General features: G+C 40.4%; 1 protein-coding gene and 1 long non-coding RNA gene across 8 annotated transcripts in view; one reads left to right on the forward strand and one right to left on the reverse strand.

Moving 5' to 3' along the window:
- The window catches only part of LOC131383692 (uncharacterized), a 35,507-nt gene extending 23,977 nt beyond the window's left edge, over positions 1–11,530 (reverse strand). The window contains exons 1-2 of one of the 2 annotated variants that reach the window (XR_009213919.1): positions 11,102–11,530; positions 8,700–8,758 (exon numbers count right to left, since the gene is read on the reverse strand). This is a non-coding gene — a long non-coding RNA (uncharacterized LOC131383692). Of the gene's footprint in view, positions 1–8,663; positions 8,759–11,101 lie in introns of both variants that reach the window. The other variant, XR_009213918.1, reaches the window with a different exon arrangement.
- Positions 11,479–25,346, forward strand: part of NEMP2 (nuclear envelope integral membrane protein 2) — a 44,988-nt gene continuing 31,120 nt past the window's right edge. For 3 of the 6 annotated variants that reach the window (XR_009213910.1, XM_032755136.2, XM_032755135.2), the window contains exons 1-2: positions 11,479–11,680; positions 20,878–20,993. Coding sequence is in view for 5 of the 6 variants with exons in the window: in XM_032755136.2 (XP_032611027.1) it covers positions 11,563–11,680; positions 20,878–20,993 (234 nt within the window). In the remaining variant the exon portion in view is untranslated. Of the gene's footprint in view, positions 11,681–11,791; positions 12,232–20,877; positions 20,994–25,346 lie in introns of those variants that run through there. The other 3 variants (XM_058440184.1, XM_058440187.1, XM_058440189.1) reach the window with 3 other exon arrangements.

Consider the following 25,346-nt stretch of genomic DNA (forward strand, 5'->3'; position numbering starts at 1 on the left):
TTTCGGTCTGTGGTTGAGTAAGGCCATGGATGCGGAACACACAGATATGGAGGGGCTGTGTATTTGTTGAATTATTTATACATTCCACTTTCCACAGTCTCTTTTGAAACATGACTAATCTAGAAATTGTGATTTTGTTATAGAAACAGTGTAGAACAAATCGATTCTATTATGTCAGTTTCCTTTGTAAAATAAAATACTAGGAGTATCTAGATTATAAATTTCTTTCCCACGCTGGGTTGCGTTTTCTTTGACATTCCACTCCTATGACCAGCAATAATATGCTAGAAAAATAGGGAGTGAAAGATTTGTATAAAAACTCCGTAACATACTTGAATGTAGCTAGATATGGAGTATAAAGAGACAGCAATAATGAAAACAGAGGCCCTGGAGAACTGACTTTAAAAAAAAGAAAAAGAAAGAGAGGGAGAGGGAAAGAGAGAGAGAGAGAACATACAAGCAGAACAAAATCTGAGACACTGTTATATTTATCTCTGTTCCCCAACCTCCACCTACCCCTTTTTAAAAATATTTGAGTTCTTTCCAAAAACACATGAAAGAAAATAGATTGAAGAATTTTCTGCATAGATTGTGATTTCTGGGGATATTCTGAAGTGCATGATCGAGAACTGAAAGCTAGAAGAGACAATCCCGATGTCTTAACTGAATTGAAAGGCTCCTGAATCATCCATAAATCTATTTCATTATCAAAAAACGACTAAGAAAGGCAGTTAAGTAACTTAAACTAAAAGGATATCTGCTGTTTGTAGGTTTCCCTGAAAGAAAATAACCTTTGAAATATAATTCATCTTCTCTCACTGTAAATCATCTTAAAAGAAATTACCCCAGTGAGGGGAAAAAAGAGAACGCTAGATTGTAGAGAATGGCTGATTGAAAAAAATGTTTCCTAATGGTGTGTCAGTTGCAAAGAAAAATTTGGCAGAGGCTCCTTAGGAATCAAGTGAAGTGGAGTGGTGGGATCGGATGGTGTCAAAGCAAGAGATAAACTAGAGTCCCAATGCTGGGAAATTTTATTTATAGTATAATCCTAAACTTACTAACTGAAAAATAAATTTTTTTTTTTACTTTTTTGTTTTATTTATTTACTTATTTTTGAGACAGGGTCTAGGATCTGTTGCCCAGATTGGAATGCAGTGGCATAATCATAGCTCACTGTGGCTTGAACTCCTGGCTCAAGTGATTCTCCCACATCAGCCTCCTGAGTAGCTGGGACTACAGGTGTGTGCCACTACACCCAGCTAATTTTTTTTTTTTTTTTTTTTTGCGGGGGTAGAGACAGTGTCTCACTATGGTGCCTAGGCTGGTCTCGGATTCCTGAGCTCAAGTGATCCTCCTGCCATGGCCTCCCAAAGTGCTGGTATTACACGCATGAACCACCACACCTAGCTACTTTTTAAAAAAATGACAAATAACTGGTGACCAGTTTCCTGTATCTTAGTTACCTTAAATGCGCTCTTAGATGTACTGTATTTGTTCAACTTTGCTTTTTTCAGATTAACTGATTATACTATTTTTCCCATTAATACTATTTTCCAGCCATGATTCAGTAATCACCAATCACTTTTGAGTATTTTTTCTCACCACTAATACAGTATAGTCAAAAGAATATTTGCTTCAGAATCATAAATGTAAATCCCCAAGCTATATATCAGACCTACTGAATAAGAATCTTTAGAGATGGGACTCTCATTGACACCAAAATTTGAGAACCATGACTTAAAAAAATTCCACATCTCTCAACTTACAGGAATTTAACCAATTTTTTTTTTTTACCAAGAGCTTTAGCAATTTATTATAGAGGACATATTACCTTTTTCTTAATAAATTATATTTATTCTAATCCTTTACAATATTATTTATTTTTATTGAAATAACCTATTTATTAGTTTTGACGTGACTTATTAAAATTACTGAACTAGTATATGGCAAGTCAATTTCAAAATATTTTCTAAATGAAATATGCTAAGAAAAACGTGATACAACAAATCAACTTCTATTTTTATTCTTTTATGGAGAAGTCTTGGATACTCCGTCTTTTCTCTTAATGAGTAAAATTCTAAAACTGGGGATTTTTGAAAGAAAGAAATGATGACACATAGCCTCTGTAATCTTTATGGCATTGGCTGGTATTATTGCAGTAACAGACTAAATTTTTCTTCATCAAAGAACCTAAAGTAGTAGAACTTTCTCTATTTTCTTTTAACTTAATTAAATGTTCTACCTAAAAGCTAAGTGAAAGCTCCTAAATAATTTCTCACATGAGCTGAATTTTACTTCTGATTCATAGTGACTGATTATAGCCCATGACAGTTACTGAAAATTAATCAGGTATAAAGAGCAAGAACCCTAGAAATAAAAAGGCAGAGGCTGAAAATTGAATTGTCATCTTTTTCACATCAAATGGAAATAGTCTAATGGAATGAAAGAATTTATGAGACTTCTGGTTCCAAAATGGTGGGTTACAAGCAAGCTGGCTTCACTTTTTTTGTACAGAAACCCAAAAACAAATATACAGCCCCTAAGATTATCACCAGCAAAATTCCTGAACTCTAGTAGGAGGATGAGACAGTTCCTAAAGCCACAGAGAAGTGAAAAAATTACAAGCAGGTGGTAAGAGAATTGAACTTACATATTTATAGTGCACCTCTCCTCAATCTGCCTGTCACCAAGTGTGTGGTATTTCAGGCACTGCTGATGCTTCCCAAGGGTTGAGGCAGGAACAGGACTCCTGCCAGGGAACCCAAGATGGTAAGAAAGCTGATTGTCCACCTCAATCTCACTTTTCCAGTGTAAAAACTGTGAGCCAGGGAGAAATATCCTTGAGAACAGCCAGAGACAGGGGCAAAAAGAGAGGACAACCATCCCACCTAAAAACTCTGCTCAGTGACTTGGCCAAAAAAGATATCAAATGAGAGTGACTGTTCATCAGCACTGTGCTGTAGGAGGCTTGTTCCACAGGTCCCCTGGGCACAAACTCCTAGCCAGCCTCTTCACAGTAGCAGGTTACCCACTTTGGGACCTCCCTCATTTGGGACAGGTGGCACTCTGGTTATTTACTAGTGCCAGGCAAACTGGGCTTAAGGCACCATCCAGGGCTGAAAAGAAGACAGCAGCCTAGTCGGGGGTGGAGGGAAGACTATCAATAAATAAATTACAAAGAATCTGAGCAAACATGTATGGTAAAAACCCAAACAAGCCAGACAGAGAAGACTGGAATAAGTAACTAATTCTTCAATACAAAGACATAGATATAGATTCACAAGAAACTATAGTAAACAGGGAACCATGACCTCTCCAGACACACAAAGCAAGGAACCAGTGACTAAACCTACAAAAATAGTGCTATGTGAACTTTCTGACCAAGAATTCAAAATAGTAGATTTAGGGAAACTTAGTGATCTCTAAGATAACACAGAATAGCAATTCAGAAATTTATCAGAGAAATTTAACAGAGATTAAAATAATTTTAAGAATCAAATAGAAATCTTAGAACTGAGAAATACATTTGCTAAACTGAAAAATTCATGAGTGGTTCTCAATAGCAGAATGGATTCAGCAGAGGAAAGAATCAGTGAGCCTGAAGACAGGCTATTTAAAAAGACACAGCCAGAAGAAAAAAAAAATTAAAAAAACAATGAAAAGGAAGATCACCTACAACATATAGAAAGTTACCTCAAAAATCAAATCTCAGGGCCGGGCACAGTGGCTCACACCTGTAATCCCAGCACTTTGGGAGGCCAAGGCGGGCAGATCACTTGAGGTCAGGAGTTTAAGACTAGCCGGGCCAACATGGTGAAATTTTATCTCTACCAAAAATACAAAACTCAGCTGGGTGTGGTGGTGCACTCCTGTAGTCCCAGCTACTAGGGAGGCTGAGGCAAAAGAACCGCTTGAACCCGGGAGGCAGAGGTTGCAGTGAGCCAAGATTGCACCACTGCACTCAAACCTGGGCAACAGAGCAAGACTCCACCTCAAAAACACAAAACAAATCTAAGAATTATGTGTGTTCAAGAGGGAGTTGGGCAAGAGCAAGAGGTAGAAAGCTTATCCAGAGAAATAATAACAGAAAAATTTCCAAAATAGAAAGAGATAAATATCCAGGTACAGGAAGGTCAGAGAACATCAAACAGATTTGACCTTAGTAAGACTACCCCAAGGCATGTAATAATCAAACTCTCAAAGGGCAAAGACAAAGAGAGGATCCCAAAAGCAGCAAAAAGAAACAAATAACATACAAAGGAGCTACAATTTTTCTGGCAACAGACTTCTCAACAAAAACCATACAGGCCAAGAGGAAATGGGACATTTTCAAAGTGCTGTTAGAAAAAGAAAAAAAAAAAAACTGCTATCCAAGAATACTGTATTCTGCAAAGCTATCTTTCAAATATAAAGAAGAGATAAAATCCTTCCCAGAAAAATGTTCACAGAATTCAGCACCAGCCCCATCTTACAAGAAATGCTAAAGGGAGTTCTTCAATCTGAAAGGTAAAAACACTAAGTTGCAAATAGAAAATATTTGAAAGTTTAAAACCCAGTGGTAAAATTAAGTATGTGGGCAAACCCGGAATACTCTAATACTGTAACTGTGGTGTGCAATCTGCTAACAGCTTTAATATGAAGCCCAGAAGACATATCTATGAAAAACAATAATAGTTACATCAACCTGTTAAAATTAAACAACTTGCTTCCAAATGACCAATTAAAAATGAAGAAATTAATGAAAGAAGAAATTAAGAAATGTAAGAATTTCTTGAAACAAATGAAAGTATAAATACAACATACCAAAATCTATAGGATACAGCAATAACAGTAGTAAGAGGGAAGTTTATAGCAATAAACACCTATATCGAAAAGTAGAAAGACTTCAAATAAACAACCTAACAATGCCCCTGAAGGAACTAGAAAAACAAGAACAAACCAAACCCTAAATTAGTAGAAGAAAAGTAGTAAATATCAGAGCAGAACTAAATAAAATGGAGACCAAATATATATATATATATATAATATATAAAATGAAATTCTTTTTTTGAAAAGATAAAATTGACAAACTTTTAGCCAGACTAATTCAGAAAAGAGAGAAGACCCAAATAAATAAAATCAGAAATGAAAAGGAGACATAACAACTGAGACCACAGAAATACACGGAATCATTAGAGACTATTGTAAACGAGTATTCACCAACAAATCAGAAAACCTAGAAGAAATGGAAAAATTCCTGGACACATAAAACATGCCAAGATTGAAGAAATTAAAAACCTCACCAAATCAATGATGAATAATGAGAGTGAAGCCATAATAAAAAATCTCCCATCAAAGAAAAGCCCAGGATCTAATGGATTCACTGCTGAATTCTACCAAACATTTAAAGAATAACTAATACCAATTCTACTCAAACTCTTTTTAAAAACTGAGGAGGGAATACTTCCAAACTCATTCTAAGAGGCCACCATTACCTTGACACTAAAACTGGAAAAGGACCCACTCACAAAAAAGAAAACTATAGGCCAATATCCCTAATAAACCTCAAACCCAAAAATCCTATCAAACTGAATTCAACAACATACTATCAAACTGAATTCAACAACATATAAAGATCATGCATGCTGGGTATGCATGCTGGCTCATGCCTGTAATCCCAGTATGTTGGGAGGCCAAGACAGGAGGATTGCTTGAGCACAGGAGTTTAAGACCAGCCTGGGTAACACAGTGAGACCCTATCTCTACCAAACATAAAGTAAAATATATTATCTGGGCTTGGTAGCATGTGCCTGTAGTCCCAGCTACTCAGGAGGCTGAGGCAGGAGGATCATTTGAGCCTGGGGGGTTGAGGCTGTAGTGACCCGTGATCGTGCCACTGTACTCCAGTATGGGTGATAAAGTGAGGTTCTGTCTCAAGAAAAAAAAATCATTCACTATGATCAAGTGGAATTCATCCCAGGGATGCAAGGATGGTTCAACATATGCAAATCAATGAATGTGATACATCACATTAACAGAACCCAGAACAAAAACCACATGATCATTCCAATATATGCTGGAAAAACATTCAATAAAATATTCATCCCTTTATGATAAAAACCTTCAACGAACTGAGTATAGAAAAAACATCTCAAAATAATAAGGGCCATAGGTGAAAAACCCACAATTAACATTATACTGAATAAGGAAAAATTGAAACCCTTTCCTCTAAGATTTGGAACAAGACAAGGATGTCCACTTTCACTACTTTTAGTCACCATAATACTGGAAGTCCTAGCAAGAGCAATTAGGCCAGAGAAAGAAATAAACGGCTTCCAAATTGGAAAGGAAGAAGTCAAATTAGCCTTATTTGCAGATAACATGATCTTTTACTTAGAAAAAGCTAAAGATTCCACAAAAAAACCTGTTAGAAGTAGTAAATGAATTCAGTAAAGTTGCAGGATACAAAATCAACATACAAAAATCAGTTGTATTTATATATGCTAAAAGCAAACAATCTGAAAAAGATATCAAGAAACCAATCCCATTTATAATAGCTACAAAGAGTATAAAATACCTAGGAATCAGTTTAACCAATGAAGTGAAAAATCAATGTAAGTAAACTATAAAACACTGATGAAAGAAATTTAAAATGTCATGGATTGGAATAATTAATATTATTAAAATGCCCATACTGCCCAAAGTGATCTACAGATTCAATACAACCCCTATTAAAATACCAATGACATTCTTTACAGAAATAAAAAAAAATCCTAAAATTTGTATGAAGCCATTCAAGATTCAAAATAGCCAGAGCAATCCTGAGCAAAAAGAACAAAGCTGGAGACATCATACTACTTGATTTCAAAATATGTTACAAAGCTATAGTAACCAAAACAGAAGGGTACTGGCATAACAAAAGACACATAGACCAATGGCACAGAATACAGAACCCAGAAATAAATCCACATGTTTAGAGCCAACTCATTTTTAACAAAAGTACCAAGGACATACAATGGGGAGAGGAGAGTCTCTTCAATAAAATGTGCTGGGAAAAATGGATAACCATATGCAGAAGGATGAAGCTAACCTATAGCTTACCATGTATAAACATCAACTCAAGATGAATTAAAGGCTTAAATCTAAGACCTGAAACTATGAAACTACAGGAAGAAAACGTTTCAGGACATTGATCTGGGCAAAGATTTTTTGCTAAGACCATGAAAGCACAGGCAACCAAAGAAAAAATAGGCAAACAGAATTACATCAAGCTAACAAGCTTCTGCATAGTAAAGGAAACACTCAACAAATGGAAGAGACAACCCATAGAATGAGAGAAAATATTTGCAAACTACTCGTCTGACATGGGATTAATAACCAGAATATATCAGGAGCTCAAACAACTGAATAGCAAAAAACCCTAAATAATCCAATTTTAAAATGAGCAAAAGATCTGAATAGACATTTCTCAAAAGAAGACATACAAATAGCTAACAGGTATATGAAAAAATGTTCAACATCCAAAATCATCAGGAAAATACAAATCAAAATCACAATGAGGTATTTCACTTCAGTTAATTTTTTTAATCAAAAACACAAGGAATAACATATGCTGTTAAGGATGTGGAGAAAGGGGAACACTTGTGCACTGTTGGTGGAAATGTAAATTAGCACAGCCTCTATGGGAACTATATGGAAGTTTCTCAAAACTAGACCTACCATATGATCCAGAAATTCCACTGCTGGGTATATATCCAAAAGAAAGGAAATTAGTATATCAAAGAGATATTTGTATTCTCATGTTTATTGAAGCACTATTCACAATAGACAAAACATGGAATCAACCCAAGTGTCCATCAAGAGATGAATGGATTAAAAAATGTGGTATATATACATAATGGAACATTATTCAGCCATAAAAAAAAATCAAATCCTATCATTTGCAGCAACACAGATGGAACTGGAGGTCACTACGTTAAGTGAAATAAGCCAAGCACAGAAAAACAAGTATCACATGTTCTCATTTATATGTGGGAGCTAAAAAAAAAAAAAGTGGATCTCATGAAGATAAAAAGTAGGTTGGTGGTTACCAGAGGTAAGGGGAAGGTGGGAGGGGATGAAGAGAGATTGCCTTTTTTTCCCTTTCTGTTTTAATTTGGAAGGCTAGAGTGGATTAGTCACTTTAGACCATCGTGAGACAGGTTAGTTTTACCCTACTGTTGATGTGTTGTTGCCATGGTAATCCTGCTCAGTATAAAAGGAAACACAGTTTCAGACATTTGTTGTAAGTGCTTGGCTGAGGAGCCAATGGGGTGAAGTGCCCTAGATGCAGCCCATGATACTATTTTTCCCTCCTAGGCCTCTGAGCCTGTGATGGGAGGGGCTGCCGAGAAGGTCTCCAACATGCCCTGGAGACATTTTCCCCATTGTTTTGTTGATTAACATTCAGCTCCTTGTGACTTATGCAAATTTCTGCATCTGGGTTGAATTTCTCTCCAGAAAATGGGTTTTTCTTTTCTATTGCATTGTCAGGCTGCAAATTTTCCAAACTTTTATGCTCCGCTTCCTCTTAAATGCTTTGCTGCTTAGAAATTTCTTCCACCAGATACCCTAAATCATCTCTCTCAAGTTCAAAGTTCCACAGATCCCATAATTTATAAAGGAAAGAAGTTTAATTGACTCACAGTTCTGCATGGCTGGGGAGGCCTCAGGAAACTTACAATCATGGTGGAAGGGGAAGCAAACATGTCCTTCTTCACAAGGCGGCAGGAGAGAAGTGCTGAGCAAAGGGGAAAAGCCCCTTATAAAACCATCAGATTTCATGAGAACTCACTCACTAGCATGAGAATAACAACCCCCTGATTCAGTTACCTCCCACTGGGTCCCTCCCACGATGTGTGGGGATTATGGGAACTACAATTCAAATGAGATTTGAGTGGGGACACAGCCAAACCATGTCGACTTATATTCAGATTCACTGGTTCTTTCCTCAGCTATGTCCAGTCTGCTGATAAGCCCATTGAAAGAATTCTTCATTTCTGACAAGGTGTTTTTAATTTGTAGCCTTTCCATTTCACTTTTTAAGTAATTTTCCTCTTTCTGCTGAAATTCTCTATATATATTCATGCATGTTGTTCACCTTTTCCACTAGCTTTTTAAGCATATTAATTCTAGCCCAATATATGGGTCATTTCTGAATCTGGTTCTGTTTTACCTCTTGATTTTTTCTCCTCTCTGCTTTTTTGGGTGTCTTTTAATTTTTGATCAAATGATGGATATCACATGTAGGAGAATAGTAACGACCGAGGTAAATAGTATTAATGTCCAGAAATAAACATGCCTCTTCTGTCCGGTCAATAATGTGGGTAGTTGAGTCAATCTAGTCAAGAGTTGTGCTGAATTTGGGTTTTATTGTTGTTATCCTTGCCTTCACTCTGTACCACAGGCTTCATTCAGATTCCTCTAGCAGGGGGTTACTATAGCATTGTTTTAGTATGGAACCTAGAGTGCTGGGGAGTTTTTCTCAGTGTCCCTCACTCAGCTTTTAGCAGTGTTTGCATGCCTGTGTTAGAGAGCTCTCTCCCCACACTCTTTTTCCTCCTCACTAGTTGACTGGTGTAGTCATTGGTGCTTGGCTTGTAGTGGGGAAAAGGGGTTTTTCACACTCCTGGTCCTGCCTTGGTTTTAGGCAGGCCCTGTGCACCTGAATCTTAGATGTGGGGCTTTCCCAGTAGTCCTGACACTTTCCCATTGCAGCCAAATCCTTCCTTTATCTGTGGTGAGTCTTCAGTGAGAGAGGGTTTCCCAGCAGTAGCCAACTTCAATTTTCTATTGATTCAGGACAGGGAGCTCTAGTGTTTCCTGCTCCTGCTGCTCCCCAAAGGGCAAAAGGTTTGTGCTTCTAGCTCTTCTCCAGAAGCAAGAGGGCTTTACCAGGTTCCTGTTGGTGGTAATGTTTCCTGCCCTTCCCCCAGTGGATAAGGTTTTCATACAGAAGAAAAGTTTGGAGAGGTTAAGTGGAATTTCATGATTGTCCCCCAGTGACAGAACTATCACCTCCTAACATTCTTGTTATCTCCAGAAAAATATTTATTGCTTATAGAGAGAAATGTAGTGTTTCAATATAGCTTCTTTACAGATATTTACTAAGGATCTGTGATATAAATAGCACTTTAAATATTTAGTACATTGCTGCCTACCCTTTTGTTTCTCCACCAGATATATCTGCAGGAAAATACATTCGTCATTCAACAATCCACCTGTTTATTTTAGCTACTTTCCATAGTGCCATCCAAAATTAAACCAAATCAAAATGAATGTGGTTAGGTACAAAAGCTGTCTTGCAAGAAGCAAGTGCACACCTCACCTGGGAATACAGGAAAGAATTGGATCAGGGCTCTGCTGTTTCTCTGAAGACAGGCTTCACTCAAGCAATGATGGTTTATTTTTAAAAATCATCCCTCTGAAGAGTCCCTTACAAGGAAATTTCTTAACTTTTTAAAAGCCATACATGGTGTACACATGGTGCCAAGTGCTTAAGGGCAGTTGGTTAAACCTTCCTTTGAGGGCAAGGAAAGCCTAGTCCATCCTACTCAGACTTTTATGAAAAATGAGGCTTATCTATTTTTAACAGGATAATTTCTGTTACTTTGGGTTCTCTAAGATATCTCAACAAAAGACCAGAATTAGAGAAGACTGTCCTAGTTAAGTATGGAATATTGGGTCAAATTAATGGGTTCCAGGGCCTGTGGAGGGAATGTTCTTTAAAATATACATATATCTCCTAATTATCAGTATTAAGATCATTCGAGTTACATGTTAATTTAAAAATATATCTATTACATTAAGAAACTTTTTTTTTTAACATAAGGTAATTTTAAGAGAACCTTGTCATATTCGTGAAGGAACATTTTACAAGCCCCTCTGTACTCCGAAATGTGGTGTAGGAGATTAGACATACGTCAGTGTTCAAGCGGCCAAATTTCCAATTTGTTATTGCTTGTTACCAAATGAAAGTAAAAAGGAAAACAGAAAGGTAAAATAAAGAAACTGGCTTTTATGTATTTTATTCACAAAAAGGGCATTTGCCGAAGGACCTTCCCATTCACGGGCTGTCACTCACAGGTGCTCGGAGAATTCAGCCTCCAAATCCCGCAGGTCACAGGTCATCCAAGTTTTAAGAAACACTCCGGGTTAGCGACTCTTCCTCTCCGCAACTCCCACCCCTGCGCCGAGGGCAGCGGGACACTGCCGGGCGGTCCCCAGGGGAAGATGAGGCCCTGGACGCCCCGCGTGCGCTGGAGGCCCGGAGGCCAAGGCTGAGGCCGAGGCTGGGGGCATGCCACTGGGGTCGCGCCACCGAAAGCTCCTCCGGCCTGGGCCCGCCGTGCCCCGAGGCCGCGGGCGGATGCTGGAGCAACGGGCCCAACTCTCCCTCCGCCCCGGGGAGGCGGGGTCTCCGCCTTTCCCGCGTTCGGGCCTCACCGCCCCCTCCGCCTTTTCTGAGCCCCCGCGCCACTTCCGCTCCTCGCGGCGGAGCCAGTCCCCTAGGGCTTGGGTCGCACGGAGCTGACCCCTAACGAAATGCAGCGGCGCCAGGGGCGGTGGTGGCTGCTGCTCTGGCTGTCGCCCCTGGCCACACTGCCCGTACGCGGGGAGGCGGCGGCGGCGGCGGCGGCGGCGGCAGCAGCGGCGTTGTCAGGTAACCGGGTCCCGGCGGCGGCGGCGCGCGCGTGCGTGCTCGCTCCCCGGCTTCGCGGCTGCCCCGAGGGCGCGCTCTTTGGCCCGGGCGGCACCGCGAGGCCGAGCCGGGCGGGCGCCAGCTTTTCTTGCTTTGGGGTCTCCCGGGTAGGCCCCGCCCGCCCTTCCTGTCTTCTTGGGCTTCCTTGGTCTCTCTCCTGGCGGTTCGACATTTTGTAATTTTAGAACTAGACGCAACGCGCGATCCAGTCGCCCAATTCCCTCGTTTTACAGAAGCAACCGAAACTCAAGAGAGGTTTTGATTTGCCCAGGGTCACACAGCTTGTCACTGGCACGGCTGACCCTAGTTTCCAGACTTTCAGCACACGGCCTTTTGTACAGTACATCAATGCGTGTTGAAATCCTTGTTATTTCACTATCTCGCATTCCTTTGGTCTCAAGACTAGAAAAGGTAACAGCTTCAGCTTCAGAATCAGAGCGAAAATTCTCCTGCCCCTGACTGGCTGTCGTGACCTTGAGCGAGTAAACATAACGGTCCCACGTGAGCGGCAGGTAATGAGGCCTCACAAGGTTCTTGTGGTGTTCGTGTGCACAATGCCTGGCACACAGGAAGCAAGAACTGGTAGCGGCTGCTAGCTTTAGGGGCTCGCCACGGAGTGGGCTCAAGATGCTGGCACACTGGGGAAGGATCTGGGAAGGACACCTGGGGAAGTTCCAACTCCAGACCTGCCGCTAACTTAGCATGCGCTTCACATTTCTGTTTCTTTTTTTTTTTCCCTCATAAAATCTTTTAAAAGATTTCCTGGGTGCACCGTCTACCAACTTCCCTTCCTTGCTTTGGCTACCCTGGTTTCAAGGGAGGCTGCCAAGTGTATTCTTTTAGCTGGGCATGGCCCTCCCTCCAGTTATACCGCGGTTTATTATCTAAGGATGAACGAGAGAGACTGGACGTTGATGAGGTCATTATCAGATTCTGCCACAGCTCCCAACTGAGGGAATCTTGCAGTGAGTTATATGTTGGGGAAGTGTTGGATTCCAGTTTTCATTGAACAGAAATTTTTTGAGTGTTCATTATGTGCTAGGCAGTGTTATAAGTGCTTGAACTGCAGTATCTATCATATTTAATACCCATAGAAGCCTATGGGAGAAAGCACCATTTTATACCATTTTACAGATGAGAAAACAAAGGCTTGGTAGTAAGAAATACAACAATTTTATGCTGGTGAAAAAATAAAACACAAATCTGTCTAAGCAGGAAGGTTTCTGGGCATGGCAACAGCGAGAAAATTAGAAGTAGCCTTAGACCAGCACCCAGCACCTTGGGTTCTAGACCACTCATTACCTTCAGCCACAACTTGTGGTATAACCGTGGTCCAGGCACAGAGTCTTTATGGACTGTAGTTTTCACTTGAGTAAAATGATGATGTTTTTACTGAAGAGTTTCCAATATTTTTCTCACCTCAGTGAACCTGGTGTTTTTAAAGTTTTTATGTTACCGCATTTAGTATAATAGTAACAGCCTGCTTCTCTGCTTTGTTAATCAAAGACACACACAAATACTTATTGGAGCTTCTGTTCTGCCTGAGACATGCAGGATGCCCACTGACTTGATAAAACTAGTCCACAGCTAAGAAGAATGGCAACTTTTGTAGCCTTAGAGGGATGCCTGCCATTCCAGTAGGCTTTCCAATACGGACTGTGAAGCGCCCAGCATCTGGTAGTGTGCCAGTGACACTGTGTTGGCAGCCTTAGATTAGACTAGGCTTAAGAACCATTGCTGCTCTTTAAAAGTCTATGGTTTCATGAGGACCCTGAGAGGAAACAGCTGGTACTTCCTTTAAGCGAGGGGCTTGGATTAGGTGATACTTAAGGTGCCTTCCTGTTCTAAAATTTTGTCTTGAATAACACACACTTCAGTGGAATGGAGAACATTCAGACCAACCCCAGCTTTCTGTCACTCTATTTGGAGGAAAGTCAGAGACAGTTGACACAGGAGGAGCAGGTAGTTGTCTAACTGAGAGGAGGAGAAACTTCAAGAGTTTCCCATAATTTTCACCCAGTTAATGAGGTCCCTAGAAACCATGTGTTGTCCTGAGATGAAGTTCAGGCCCTGGCAGTGGCTTTCCAGGCTTAAACTATGATAACAGTCCATTTGAAACCACAGCTTTCAGATTCATCTGTGAAGATTTGGGCTTGAAGTTAAAGACCTGAGTGTGCATTAATATATACTAATTCCAGTTTCATTCTCATATTCTTGGAGAAATAAAAAGATGAATATTCAGGTTAAAAAAAACTGAGGTTAAGAGAATAGTTACCTTTATCACTTTGGTGTCTCATGTTAACTCCTTTGAAAATGTGTATTTACAAAAAACAAATAGTAAGAAAAATCCTGAGTCCATTTGACTTCTCACAAGTTAAGACTTGTTGGTTTTTTGCTTTTCGTGTTTCTTACTCTTCTCCTTCCCCTTCCTTGTCTCCAAAGAAAAACAGTTATAGGGAAAATGGAGAAATTTGTCATATAATTTAATAAGTGTTTATATTATGATTCCATTCTAGTTTCATCTGAAGATTTTTTTTTCCCCATATGAGGGCCATGTCAGTTTTCAGGAGGAGCATTGGTGAGATATTTTTGTGTTGGGAGTTAGGTTCTGCTAAGATTTGAGGTGTTTGTGCTTTTTATTTTTAGCATATTCTGTAAGTAGGTTTAAGTACTACCTGCTTTTTTCTGATGTTTTGACTGATTTTTTTTTTTTCTGTATATATGACTCAACTCTTTAACTTAAACATATACTTACATTTAGGAAAACTAATAAATGACAAAAGTACTACAAAGGAGATAATCGAGCTTATAATTAAAGTAGGTGATATGTAGCTGTCCCTTTTTCATATTAGATATGTAATTCTAAGATTAGATTAATTGAATATTTATAAATTGAGTGGTATTTAAAATGAACTAAGGAATCTATCTCATTGGTTAAGGGAACCCTGACTTTCTGAATCCTTTGGTAATGTAAATAATTAATGCCTCCTGTAGTGTCTTAGCAGTTTGGGCACAACTATCCAGAAACATACTGTTCTCTAGAAGTCAGGTTAATTGAAAGGATCGAAGAGCCTGCTGAGGATTGCAAGAAGTTAAGGAAAATGATGCCCTTCCAGGCTTAGAAACCTGTCTTTCCACAGTAAGGATGGCATTCAGGGTTGATCCCACAAATACTCCTCAGTCCTTGAGAGTTGAGGCAAACCTGGGATAGCCTACAATTCCGGATCTTTCTCCTGATCTGATTCAGGCTTGAGGAAGTGATTACCTAGGTTATGGAGCACCTTCCAGGGTACGGACATATTAAATACCTCAGCCTCAAGTAGAAGCAGTAGCTTTCCCTAGGCAGGTATTGTTCCCTTTTGACCAAATGAATGATTTTTGTTAGATTTTTTAAAATTCTTAGAAATTCTGTTTCATTTCCTGGATTGAATTGTAAGGGGATTGTTGTTGTTTTCATTCTACTTTTTAAATTTTTATTTATTTATTTTTGACACTGAATTATGAGACTGGCCAATTTTTGTATTTTTGGTAAAGACAGGGTTTCACCATGTTGCCCAGGCTGGTCTCAAATTCCTGGCCTTAAGTGATCCACCTGCTTTGGCCTCCCAAAGTGCTGGGATTACAGGCATGAGCCACAGCACCTGGCCTGTTCTTGTTTTGGTACGTTTGAGTTTGCCTACATCTGCTACCAGGAGGTTCTATCCTAGTAGAATTAACCAGCAATAACTGGGGCCTCATTAATAAATGAAACCCACAGACATGCAGGCAGCTTCATAGCCTTCAGTGTCAGGGCATAATCAGCCATAGAGTTCAAATAAGCAGTCAAACTGGCTCTGTTTCCTATTTCCATTGGACATGATTGAAACTGAGCAGTGAAATGGGTCTAGAAGAAGATTGCTGAAGGGAGGAGAGACCTAAGAAAGATGCAGCCTTTATAATCAATCTAAGATTGGAAGATATGTTCTCTCTAGGAAGGCGGAGGGCCAGCTGTGATAACAGTCTTGTGACAATCACTGTCTTTTGCCTAGTCCAAATAGCCCATGGCTTAATGAACCGACTTGAAGCTAGGCTTGTGGCTTCTTATGGCTGAATTTCTGGTCCGTTGGATATTTAGGAATTCCTGTGTGGGTTGTTTAAGACTCATTCACCTTGGGAGAGAGGTGATAAGAAAAAAGGGCATCCAGAGGACACCATGAAGCGCTGACACTTTGTGGAATCTCATGGATTGTGTAAATTCCACATCAGCTTCACCTCAAAAGCCAGAGGCCACTCTGGAGAATTCGAGGGAAAACACTGTTTGCAACATGCTTTTACTAGCGTGTCTATAGGTATGAACAGTCAGGACAACCTCCTTCCTTCTATGCTGTTCTTAATCTGGTTGAAGACTGAGGGGAAATGCAGAACAAGTTCTTTTCCTCTAACTGGCAGATCCCTTACACAGAATACACTGATGTATCATATATGAGTCAAACAAAAGAAGCTTAATGCCACCTATTCTTTCTGACCTCCTCTATCCAGTGAGGGGCAAGAAGATGGTCCCCAGCCCAGAGGATGTTAAGGGTTCCAGTACTCAACCCTCTAGCTATGGATATATTGACCATGGGGTAGGGCAAGGGGGAAGTGCAGCCTGTGGCTTCCAGACTGGCCCTCATGCTTTGTCGGTTCTGTAGATGGGATGGCAGTGGCACAGGCTGGCAAGGGCATCCTACTACGTCAGGTGGTTTCAAGGGAGGGCCAGAGTGCACCTCCTTTTATGGTGCTGACTAGCCCTGGCCAGGCTTTTACAAAGATCAGCTGGACTTCCACTGGTAGGCCACACATGCCCAAATAACCCACTAGTCCTTTCGAACCACAAGCTACACACAAAAGATAAATATTTAAGTTCTGGGGGTTACAGTAATAAACATGCAATGTCCCTGACTTCATGGAGAGACAGAGTATAAGCTAATAAATATATATGTATTATGAAGAAAGAATAAAGCAGGTGGAAGTGGTTGGGGTGTGTTTGTTTAGATAGTGGGGTCAAAGAAGGCCTTTCTGAGAAGGTAGCATTTGATAGAGTACATCAGTGATTGGAAGGGATGAGCTCTGCCAAGATCTGGGAGAAGAAGGTTGCAGACTGAGGAAACTTTACGTGGGGGCTGGCTGGCATCTTGAGGACAGGAGGGCCAGGTGTGGCTGGAGCAGTGGGCTGGGAGGGAAGGTGGAGGAGGGAAGGTCATAGACGCACTCAGGTCCCTGGAAGGGAGGGGGATTTTATTAATGGTGTAAAGGGAAGCCATTGGAGGATTTTAAGCAGGTAAATGATGGGTTCCCATTCATGTTTTTGTTTGTTTTTATTTTTGTTTTTGCCTTTTTTTTTTTTTTTTGAGACAGAGTCTCACTCTGTTGCCCAGGCTGGAGTGCAGTGGTGCGATCTTAGCTCACTGCAACCTCGCCTCCCAGGTTCAAGCGAAATTACAGGCATGAGCCACTGTACCCGGGCCCGATTCATGTTTTTAAAAAGATCTGTTTGCTAATTGAAGAGTAGGTTGTAGGGGAAAACGTGGTGGCTGCGGGGGCAATTCTGGAAGCAGGGAGACCAGCTAGATAGAAGGCTATTACAATCATCCTAGTGCAAGAGGAATGTGCCTTGGGTAAGAGAGAAGCATTTACTCCTATGTTGAAACTGCAGTATACACTATACTTAAATTGCATCATCTTGCTCTTAAGAGCTCCAGGTTTGGAATGATTTAGGAGACAGTCTTAGGATCAAGTGGAAAGAAACTTATTTGAAGAGAGCATTTGATTGCAAAACTCAGGCCCCACCAAAAGGCTATTTCCTCAGACCATTAACAAAAGGGAACTGTTCTATGGGAGCTGATTTAGCCCTTGAAGTAGCAGCACTCACTAGGAGAAGAATTGCAGTGAGGGGCCCTTGGAGGCACCCACAAGAAAAGCCCCTCTAGCATTGAGCACGTGGGTGGTGATGAAAGACCTGTCTGGAAGTAAACATTCTTATCATAGTTTGGGCTGCTGGGTCTGTGTACTTGAGACTTCATGCTCTTCACCCGCCCTGCTGGAATGCACTCCCTTTCCAACGATGGGTAGGAATCACTTTTATTTGAGGACTCCCAATATAAAGTTATCAGCTCTAGCCATGCTCAGAGACCCCCCCGAGGAGGCTGTGCAAAGGCAGAACATGGCAAAGTGAATCCAGAGACCTGATCCCCACACCTCTGCTGCTCACTAGCTGGGAGCATTTAATGTGTTCTCATGTATTCTCATTGCAGTTGCTCAGGATCTTCCAGGTTATATACTACATTCCTTGACATTCATCTTTTCTATAGGTAGCTGTCAGCCCTTTGATATCCCTGGGACTGCACTTCCCCCTATGCTGCCTTTGGCCAGAAGTCATTTGCATCTCAGATATATCCAAAAATGTGCCTCAGCATTGGTTGCTTTGTGTGTTCATAGCCTTGGTTGTGAATTCTTTTGGCTCTTGTGCATGGACACACCATGCAGGAGCACATTTTTCATTTTTAGTATCCTGTATTTAAGAGAGAGCCTGTAGAACAGTGGTCTTCAACCTTTTAGCAACAGGGACCAGTTTTGTGGAAGACAGTTTTTCCACAGGATAGGAGTGGGGTTGGGGGTGGTTTCGGGATGAAACTGTTCCACCTCAGATCATCAGGCATTAGTTAGATTGTCATAACAAGCATGCAACCTAGATCCCTAGCATGCTCAGTTCACAGTAGGGTTCACGCTTCTGTGATAATCTAATGCCACTGCTGATCTGACAGGAGGTGGAGCTCAGGTGGTAATGATCACTCACCTTGCGCACCGCTCACCTCCTGCAGCCCTGTTCCTAACAGACCATGGACTGGTATTGGTCCTTGGCCCCAGGGTTGCGGACCTTTGCTCTAGAGGTTCCTTCTTGTGGTTTTTCCTGGCTTTTCACCTGGATTCTCGTATTTGCATCTTGGACTCTCAAACTCTGCAAATTTCTTGATATATTTAGAAACATATGCATTTCATCATAATGTGAAGAGTAAAGATGACTGATTTGACTGTCACAGTTGAATACACTAGGTCCTTGTGTAATTTTGCTGCTTCGTGTGGCCACGGGAGAACCCTCCCTTTTATGGAGTTGTGTTTTGGGAGATGGCAAGCATTCCCAGGATCCTTTCCCCAAGTCTATCTTCACTTTTCTCCAACTTAATGCTAAGGATATTTCAGGCCAGGACCAGGGACTTGTGTGAGCATATTCAGTATTATTCCCTACATGGATGTGATTGTTTACTAGTTGTTACTGGTTACTCAGTCTTTCCCCAACTTTGGTGTAGCAAGTTGTTCTAGCTTCATTTCAGGTTTTTCAGGAGGAACAGCTGACCACACTTTCCTTAAAGAAGTCAGGGGTTGGACGTAAAGCCCATTTCTTTGTGTACCCATAAGTGTTCCTTGTTCCTGTTCCCTGTTGGACAGATGTGGAGGTGACACTCTATCTTGAATCCAGAAGAACTTATGACTTTCATTCCACTTCATTTAAAATCCAAATACAGCAACGACTACAGAAGAAAATGAACATCATTACTATCTAGTTTTCTTGTGATATTTTACATTAACCCTCTGTTACACAGAGGGTTAATATATATTTGTCTTTCTCTCAGTTATGTTGAGTTGTATTATATATTATATATAACATACATATATATTTAGGTATCTACATCTGTCTCCAGCCAAATTTCTCCTTGATGGAGATGTGAAGATCTGTCCGTCTTCACAGAATCCCACCAGTGAAAACTCAGTATATCCAAAATTGAACTCACCCCCACTTCCCTGTACAAACTTGCTTTTTCTCTAGTATTTCTTATCTGAGTAAAGGGCCTCACTATCTCTCCGCTTACCAGAAACCTTTACATCATCTCTTCTTGTTTTCCTTGATAAAATGAATCTGTAAAGCCTGTTGATTTAATTTCCTAATCTGTTATTTCTCCCGCCTCTGTTAGTCTATTTCTTGTTTAGATTGCTTCAGTGGCCTCCTTAGTGGTTCTTCTGCTTTCAGTTTTGTTCTTTAATATTGCACACTACTTACAGAATATTCTTTCTGAAATACAAATGTGTTTCTGTCACTTCCTTATTGAGCTGGTATTCCCTGTTTGTTGCTGTAGATCTATTCTCAGCCCTTCTCTTCCCCGCTTAGTGCCTGGAAGCTAACCTCTATGGACTGCATTATATGGGCTTCGTTGCCCTCTGTCTTCCTGTCGGGTTTGGCTGATTCAGGGCACTGAGGGGACAGCAGGAGAGACAGGTCGAGGTACCCATACCTTCACCCTGCATTCCACGGGAGTCCTGGCAGTGACTGCATTCCTTTAGACTACTGTCCTCCCAGTTCCAATGACTCCAGTAACATGGGATCCTCCTTGCCATGTTGGTACTTGGGCTGCTAAAAGCTTCCTGCTGTTGTTGGTGCCTGGGAACTTCATAGTGCCTTATTGTTAGTGCCTTAACCCTGTCCACCATATCTTTACTGAACTATTTTCAGTTAAATCCTTTTGAGTGTCAGTAGTTTCTTGCTGAGACTGATGCTTACCTAAAATCCTCCAATGCTCTGCTTTCAAGATGGAGTCCACATGGTATAGCAGTAGCTATAGTTTACCACTCCAGCTACAGGTGTTCAAATGTCTTCTTGTATCCCTATACCTTCCATCCATGCTCCCTCACCAATATAAGAATCCAATATCTCTAAACTGAATTAATTCCATAATTTGTCTCATCTTCATGATTCTGTACACACTTCCTGGTCCTGCCTACCCCCACTCCCACCTCCTAATTTCTGTCTTATTGCCTTTACCTTGCCCTTCAGCCCTTTACTCATATTTTTGTCTTTTCTGAGAAGGTGCCCATAATTCTGGCTTCTGCTTCAGAATTGAAGAAGTACTTGTTCTCTGTGCTCTTATAGTGCCCTCCAATGTCATAAATATTGACACTTGGGCTATAGTATTTTCTGTCTGTCTCCTCCTTGGTTGGGAAGACTGAAGGATATAATTATCATATAAGAGAATTTCTTGGCCATAGAGTGTTAAAACTGCTACTGTTACCTCCCTGCAAACTTTTTTTTAAAAAAGATTCTTGGCAATTAAACAGTTAGAAAATGTATTCCCTTTTCCATCTCTTAGTTCGTAGGTGTAAAGCTTTGAAGGAAAAAGATTTAATTAGAACGCCTGAGTCAGACTGTTACTGCTACAATCAAAATTCCCAAGTGGAGTGGAAATACATATGGTCAACTATGCAGGTAAGGGCCTACTTTTAAATCATGTCTTAGGGACAGAGAATTACCATGTCCTAGGGACAGGAAATGTACCATTTCAGGAATAGAAAGTATTTTTGGTATGACACAGATCTGTGTATCACTATGAAAGCTGACTTGAAGATCACACACAGTGGTTCAATGGGTGAGCAGTGTGAGAAAAGGGCACTAACTCCTTCATACTCTCCCTCAGCCCCTCCCAAGCCACTCCCAATGAATATACTATCTAAATGTATACAGCCTGCCTGCTGTTCAGGCAGTCTTAAGACAACATGTTCCTCCTACTTTCCAAAATTGCTATCCAAAGCCCCTCCAAATAGAAATTCTGGAATAACCACTTATCTCAAATATGGCCAAGATAGCAGTTGCTCTTAATTGCCTAGTACTTTCCTTCATTCAGCATTTAACAAATATTTATTGAGTACCTATCTTGTAAGTGCCAGGAACTATTTCTAGACTCGTAGGATACATCAGTGAACAAAATAGGTCCCTGCCATTGTGGATATTTACATTATCTAGGGTGGGGAATAGTAAACAATAAATATAATAAGATGAAAATGGTAAAACTAGTAAGTACTATGAAAAAAGAAAATGTAGAGTAATATCAGTGGGATGAGAGAAGTGGGAGCAAGTTGGCCAAGGTAGTTCTCGTTGAGAAGGTAACATTTGAGAAAGATTTCAGTGGAGTGAGTTAACCAAGAAGGTATTGGGGGGAAGGGTGTTCTAGGCTGAGAGAATAGCTGGAACATTGTATCAGCAAGCATTTGATGTCAATTGATACTATTGCTGATAATATGCACCACTTTGATCACATGGTTAAGGTAGTGTTTGTCAGGTTCTTCCACTAAAATTACTATTTTCTTCCCTTTAGTGAATATTTTGAGGTGATGATTTGAGACTGTGTAGATAACCTCTTCCTCATCAAACTTTCTTCCCTTAGTTTATCATTCATTGATGATGCTTTACTGAATCAATAATCATGATGATATTTATCAAATGTTGATTTTCTATATGCGTTATTTTTTTTGAGACCGGGACTCACTCCAGTTGCCCAAGCTGAAGTGCATTGCTGCGATCTTGGTTCACTGCAGCCTCAACCTCCTGGGCTCAGGTGACTCTCCTACTTCAGCCTTTCAAGTAGCTGGGACTACTTGAAAGGTGTGCACTGCCACACCTGGCTATTTTTTTTTTTAGTATTTTTAGTAGAGATGGGGTTTTGCCATGTTGCCCATGAGTCTACTGAACTCCTGGACTCAAGCAATCTGCCTGCCTCAGCCTCCCAGAATGCTGGGATTACAGGCGCAAGCCACTGCACCTGGCACCATTATTCCATTTACATTCATTGGCATTCTACTATAAGGAAGAGATTTTCCTCCTCTCATTTATTTATTTATATCTATATAGTCTCACAATTGCCAATTATTTCAGGAAACTACAATCCATTACTCATTATTTATTCTGATACTCAAATTGTCCTAGATTTAGCCAGTCAGAGCCCCTTCAAACTAGCTCCTGTGTCCTTCTGCCATGTGCCTAGCATTTTTGAGCACTACTTTACTTTCTAACAAACAAGATGTTCTAGGCTTGTGTAATTTCATAGACTCAGCTCTGGAATCATACATTTTTTTTCCAAAGAACAGTCAACATTAGGTATGTTCATTGCTACTGGCATATCGTCATGTGTGTACACACACATACACACCCACAGGCCTGCACATACATCTATATCTACCTATTAGAAACCACGAGTTCTGAGATCTCCAATACCACAGGGTTCATGCTAGTTTTCCAGTTTTCGTATTTGTAATTCCCTTCTCTGATAATGAGAAACTTGGTTCCCATTATCCTCAAATATATTTATTTATTTGCCTAATGCCAGAATACACTAAAAGTAGTTTCAGAATTGCTAAGTCATACCATTACAAAAAAAACCCTAGCAACAGGAGTTCAATATTTATTTATAGTGTTTTTTAAAAATCTTTTTCTGAGGTTGTGTATTTTAGGTTAATTCATCCCAATCCACTCCCCCTTCAGTATGGTTATATTATTCATTCAAAATATAGTTTGTTTTTATTTGTTTCAATTTCAGGGTTTTCCCCCATCCTGGTCAGTTTTATTATCATTTTTTTTTTTTTAGTTTGTTGACAAAAAGTCACTCTATAAAATATTTGAAGAGATTTATTCTGAGCCAAATATGAGTGACCAATGGCCTGTGACACATCCCTCAGATTCTGAGAACATGTGCCCAAGGTGGTCAGGGCACAGCTTGGTTTTACACATTTTAGGGAGACATGAGACATTAATCAAATACATTTAAGGTATACATTAGTTAGGTCCAGAAAGGCGGGACAACTTGAAGCAGAGAGGGGTGCAGTGTTCCAGGTTATAGGTAGATTTTAAAATTTTCTGATTGGCAATTGTTTGAAAGAGAATAGAAAGGAATGTCTGGGTTATCATAAGTAATTGTGGAGACCAAAGTTTTATCATGGAGATGAAGCCTCCAGGTAGCAGGCTTTAGAGAGAATAGATTATAAATGCTTCTTATCAGAATTAAGGTCTGTATTGATATTAAATGCTGGTTGGTTTTTCCTGAATTCCAAAAGGGAGGAGGGCATAATGAAGCATGTCCGACCCCTGCTTCCTGGCATAGCCTGAACCAATTTTTCAGGTTAACTTTGGAGTGCCCTGGCCGAGAAGAGGGTTTCATTCAGATGGTTGGTGGGGTTGGGGGTGTTAGAATTTTATTTTTGGTTTACAAGTTTTGTTTACCTTTTTATTCTCAGAAAAGATCATAGTGGGTTTTTTAAATGAGATTTTGTTTTTAACTTTTTAAAAAACCTTTTTAATTTTTAATTTTTTAGATTTGGGGGTACATGTGCAGGTTTGTCATATGGATATATTGTGTAATGCTAGGGTTTGGGCTCTACTGAACCCATCCCCCAGATAGTGACCATAGTACCCAATCAGTAGATTTTCAACCCTTGCCCCTCTCCCTCCCAACCACCTTTTGAAGTCCCCAGTTGTCTGTTGTTTCCATCTTTATGTTTGTGTTATTATCATTATTTATGAGTATCTACATCATTAATATGGCTTAAAAGTTAAAACTCTATACAAAGGTATTTTCAGAGAAGTGTCACTTTCCCTCCTCCCTCTATTAATTCCTATCCAACCCTTGTAGACAATCAGTTTAAGTAGTTTCTGGTATATCCTTCCTGTGTCTTTTTTTGCAAAGTAATTAGCGATGCATATTTATATAGATGGTGCCTAAAGCCATGAAACTGAATGAATTTAGATGGAGAAGAGAAGAGAACCAATGGCTAAGCCTGGGTCAGTCTTATATCAAGAGTTCAGGGAGAAAAAAGGAGTGAGCAGAGGAGAAACAAAAGGAGCGACAATGAAGAAGATGTCCTGGAAGCCCTGGGGAGAAGCATAATAAGGAGAAGGGAATAATCAGCAGTGCCAAGTGCTGTTGACAGGTCAAATAAGATGACTGAGAATTAATTGGGCATTTGAGTTAGCAACATGGAAGCACCAGTGAACTTGTCAGGGCAGCCTTTTGGGAATGAATTCTTGATTGAAGTGGATTAAAGGGAGAATGGAAGGAGAGGAACTAGAGACGGCAGGCACAGGCAGCTTTTTTAAGGAATTTTATTGCAACAAGAAGCAAAGAAATGGGTGGTAGCTGGAAGGAAAAGTGGAGTCCACAGAAGATTGTTTCTTCTTTTTTAAATGTTGTATGCGGAGAGAAATGATCTTGTAGAGAGGGAAGAAGTGCTGCTGGGATGTCCTTGAGTAGGCAAACGTGGATAGCATCCCGTGCCCAAGTCGGGACTTACCTTTATGGAGCCTGTAAATTTCCTCTGTGGAAGAAATTTCCTCCCCACAGGCAGGAAGCAGAGCATGTGCCTGCAGGTGCTGACAGGTAGGTGGCTTTGCAGATAGGAGCTGGTGGACATTCACTTCTGATTTCTTCCATTTTCAGTGAAGTAGGAAGGATCAACAGCAGAGAAGAGGATGGGGAGGAGGTGTTGAGTATTGAGGAAGAAGTTGTGAAATCCTTTGTTGCAGAGGGTAGAAGAATGAATGAATAGTAATATGTGGTATGAATGACTGCAACTTTCATGTCTCTCTCTTAAGTTCACAGTCATGGATTAGAAGTGAGACCAGTGTGCATTTCTCTAGCACACTGGTGATGCAAATGCAGGAGTAGAATGGTGGAGAGTTGGATTTTGCAAGTGAGCATGACAAAGCAAGAGGGGTGCAAAGGAGTCAAGGGTATGTGCCAGGGAATGGTGTATAATAATTGATCATGGGGTTTAGGTGGCTAAAAAGAGATTG

Source organism: Hylobates moloch, unplaced genomic scaffold (genome assembly GCF_009828535.3).
Source record: "Hylobates moloch isolate HMO894 unplaced genomic scaffold, HMol_V3 SCAFFOLD_1, whole genome shotgun sequence".
Lineage (NCBI taxonomy): Eukaryota > Metazoa > Chordata > Mammalia > Primates > Hylobatidae > Hylobates > Hylobates moloch.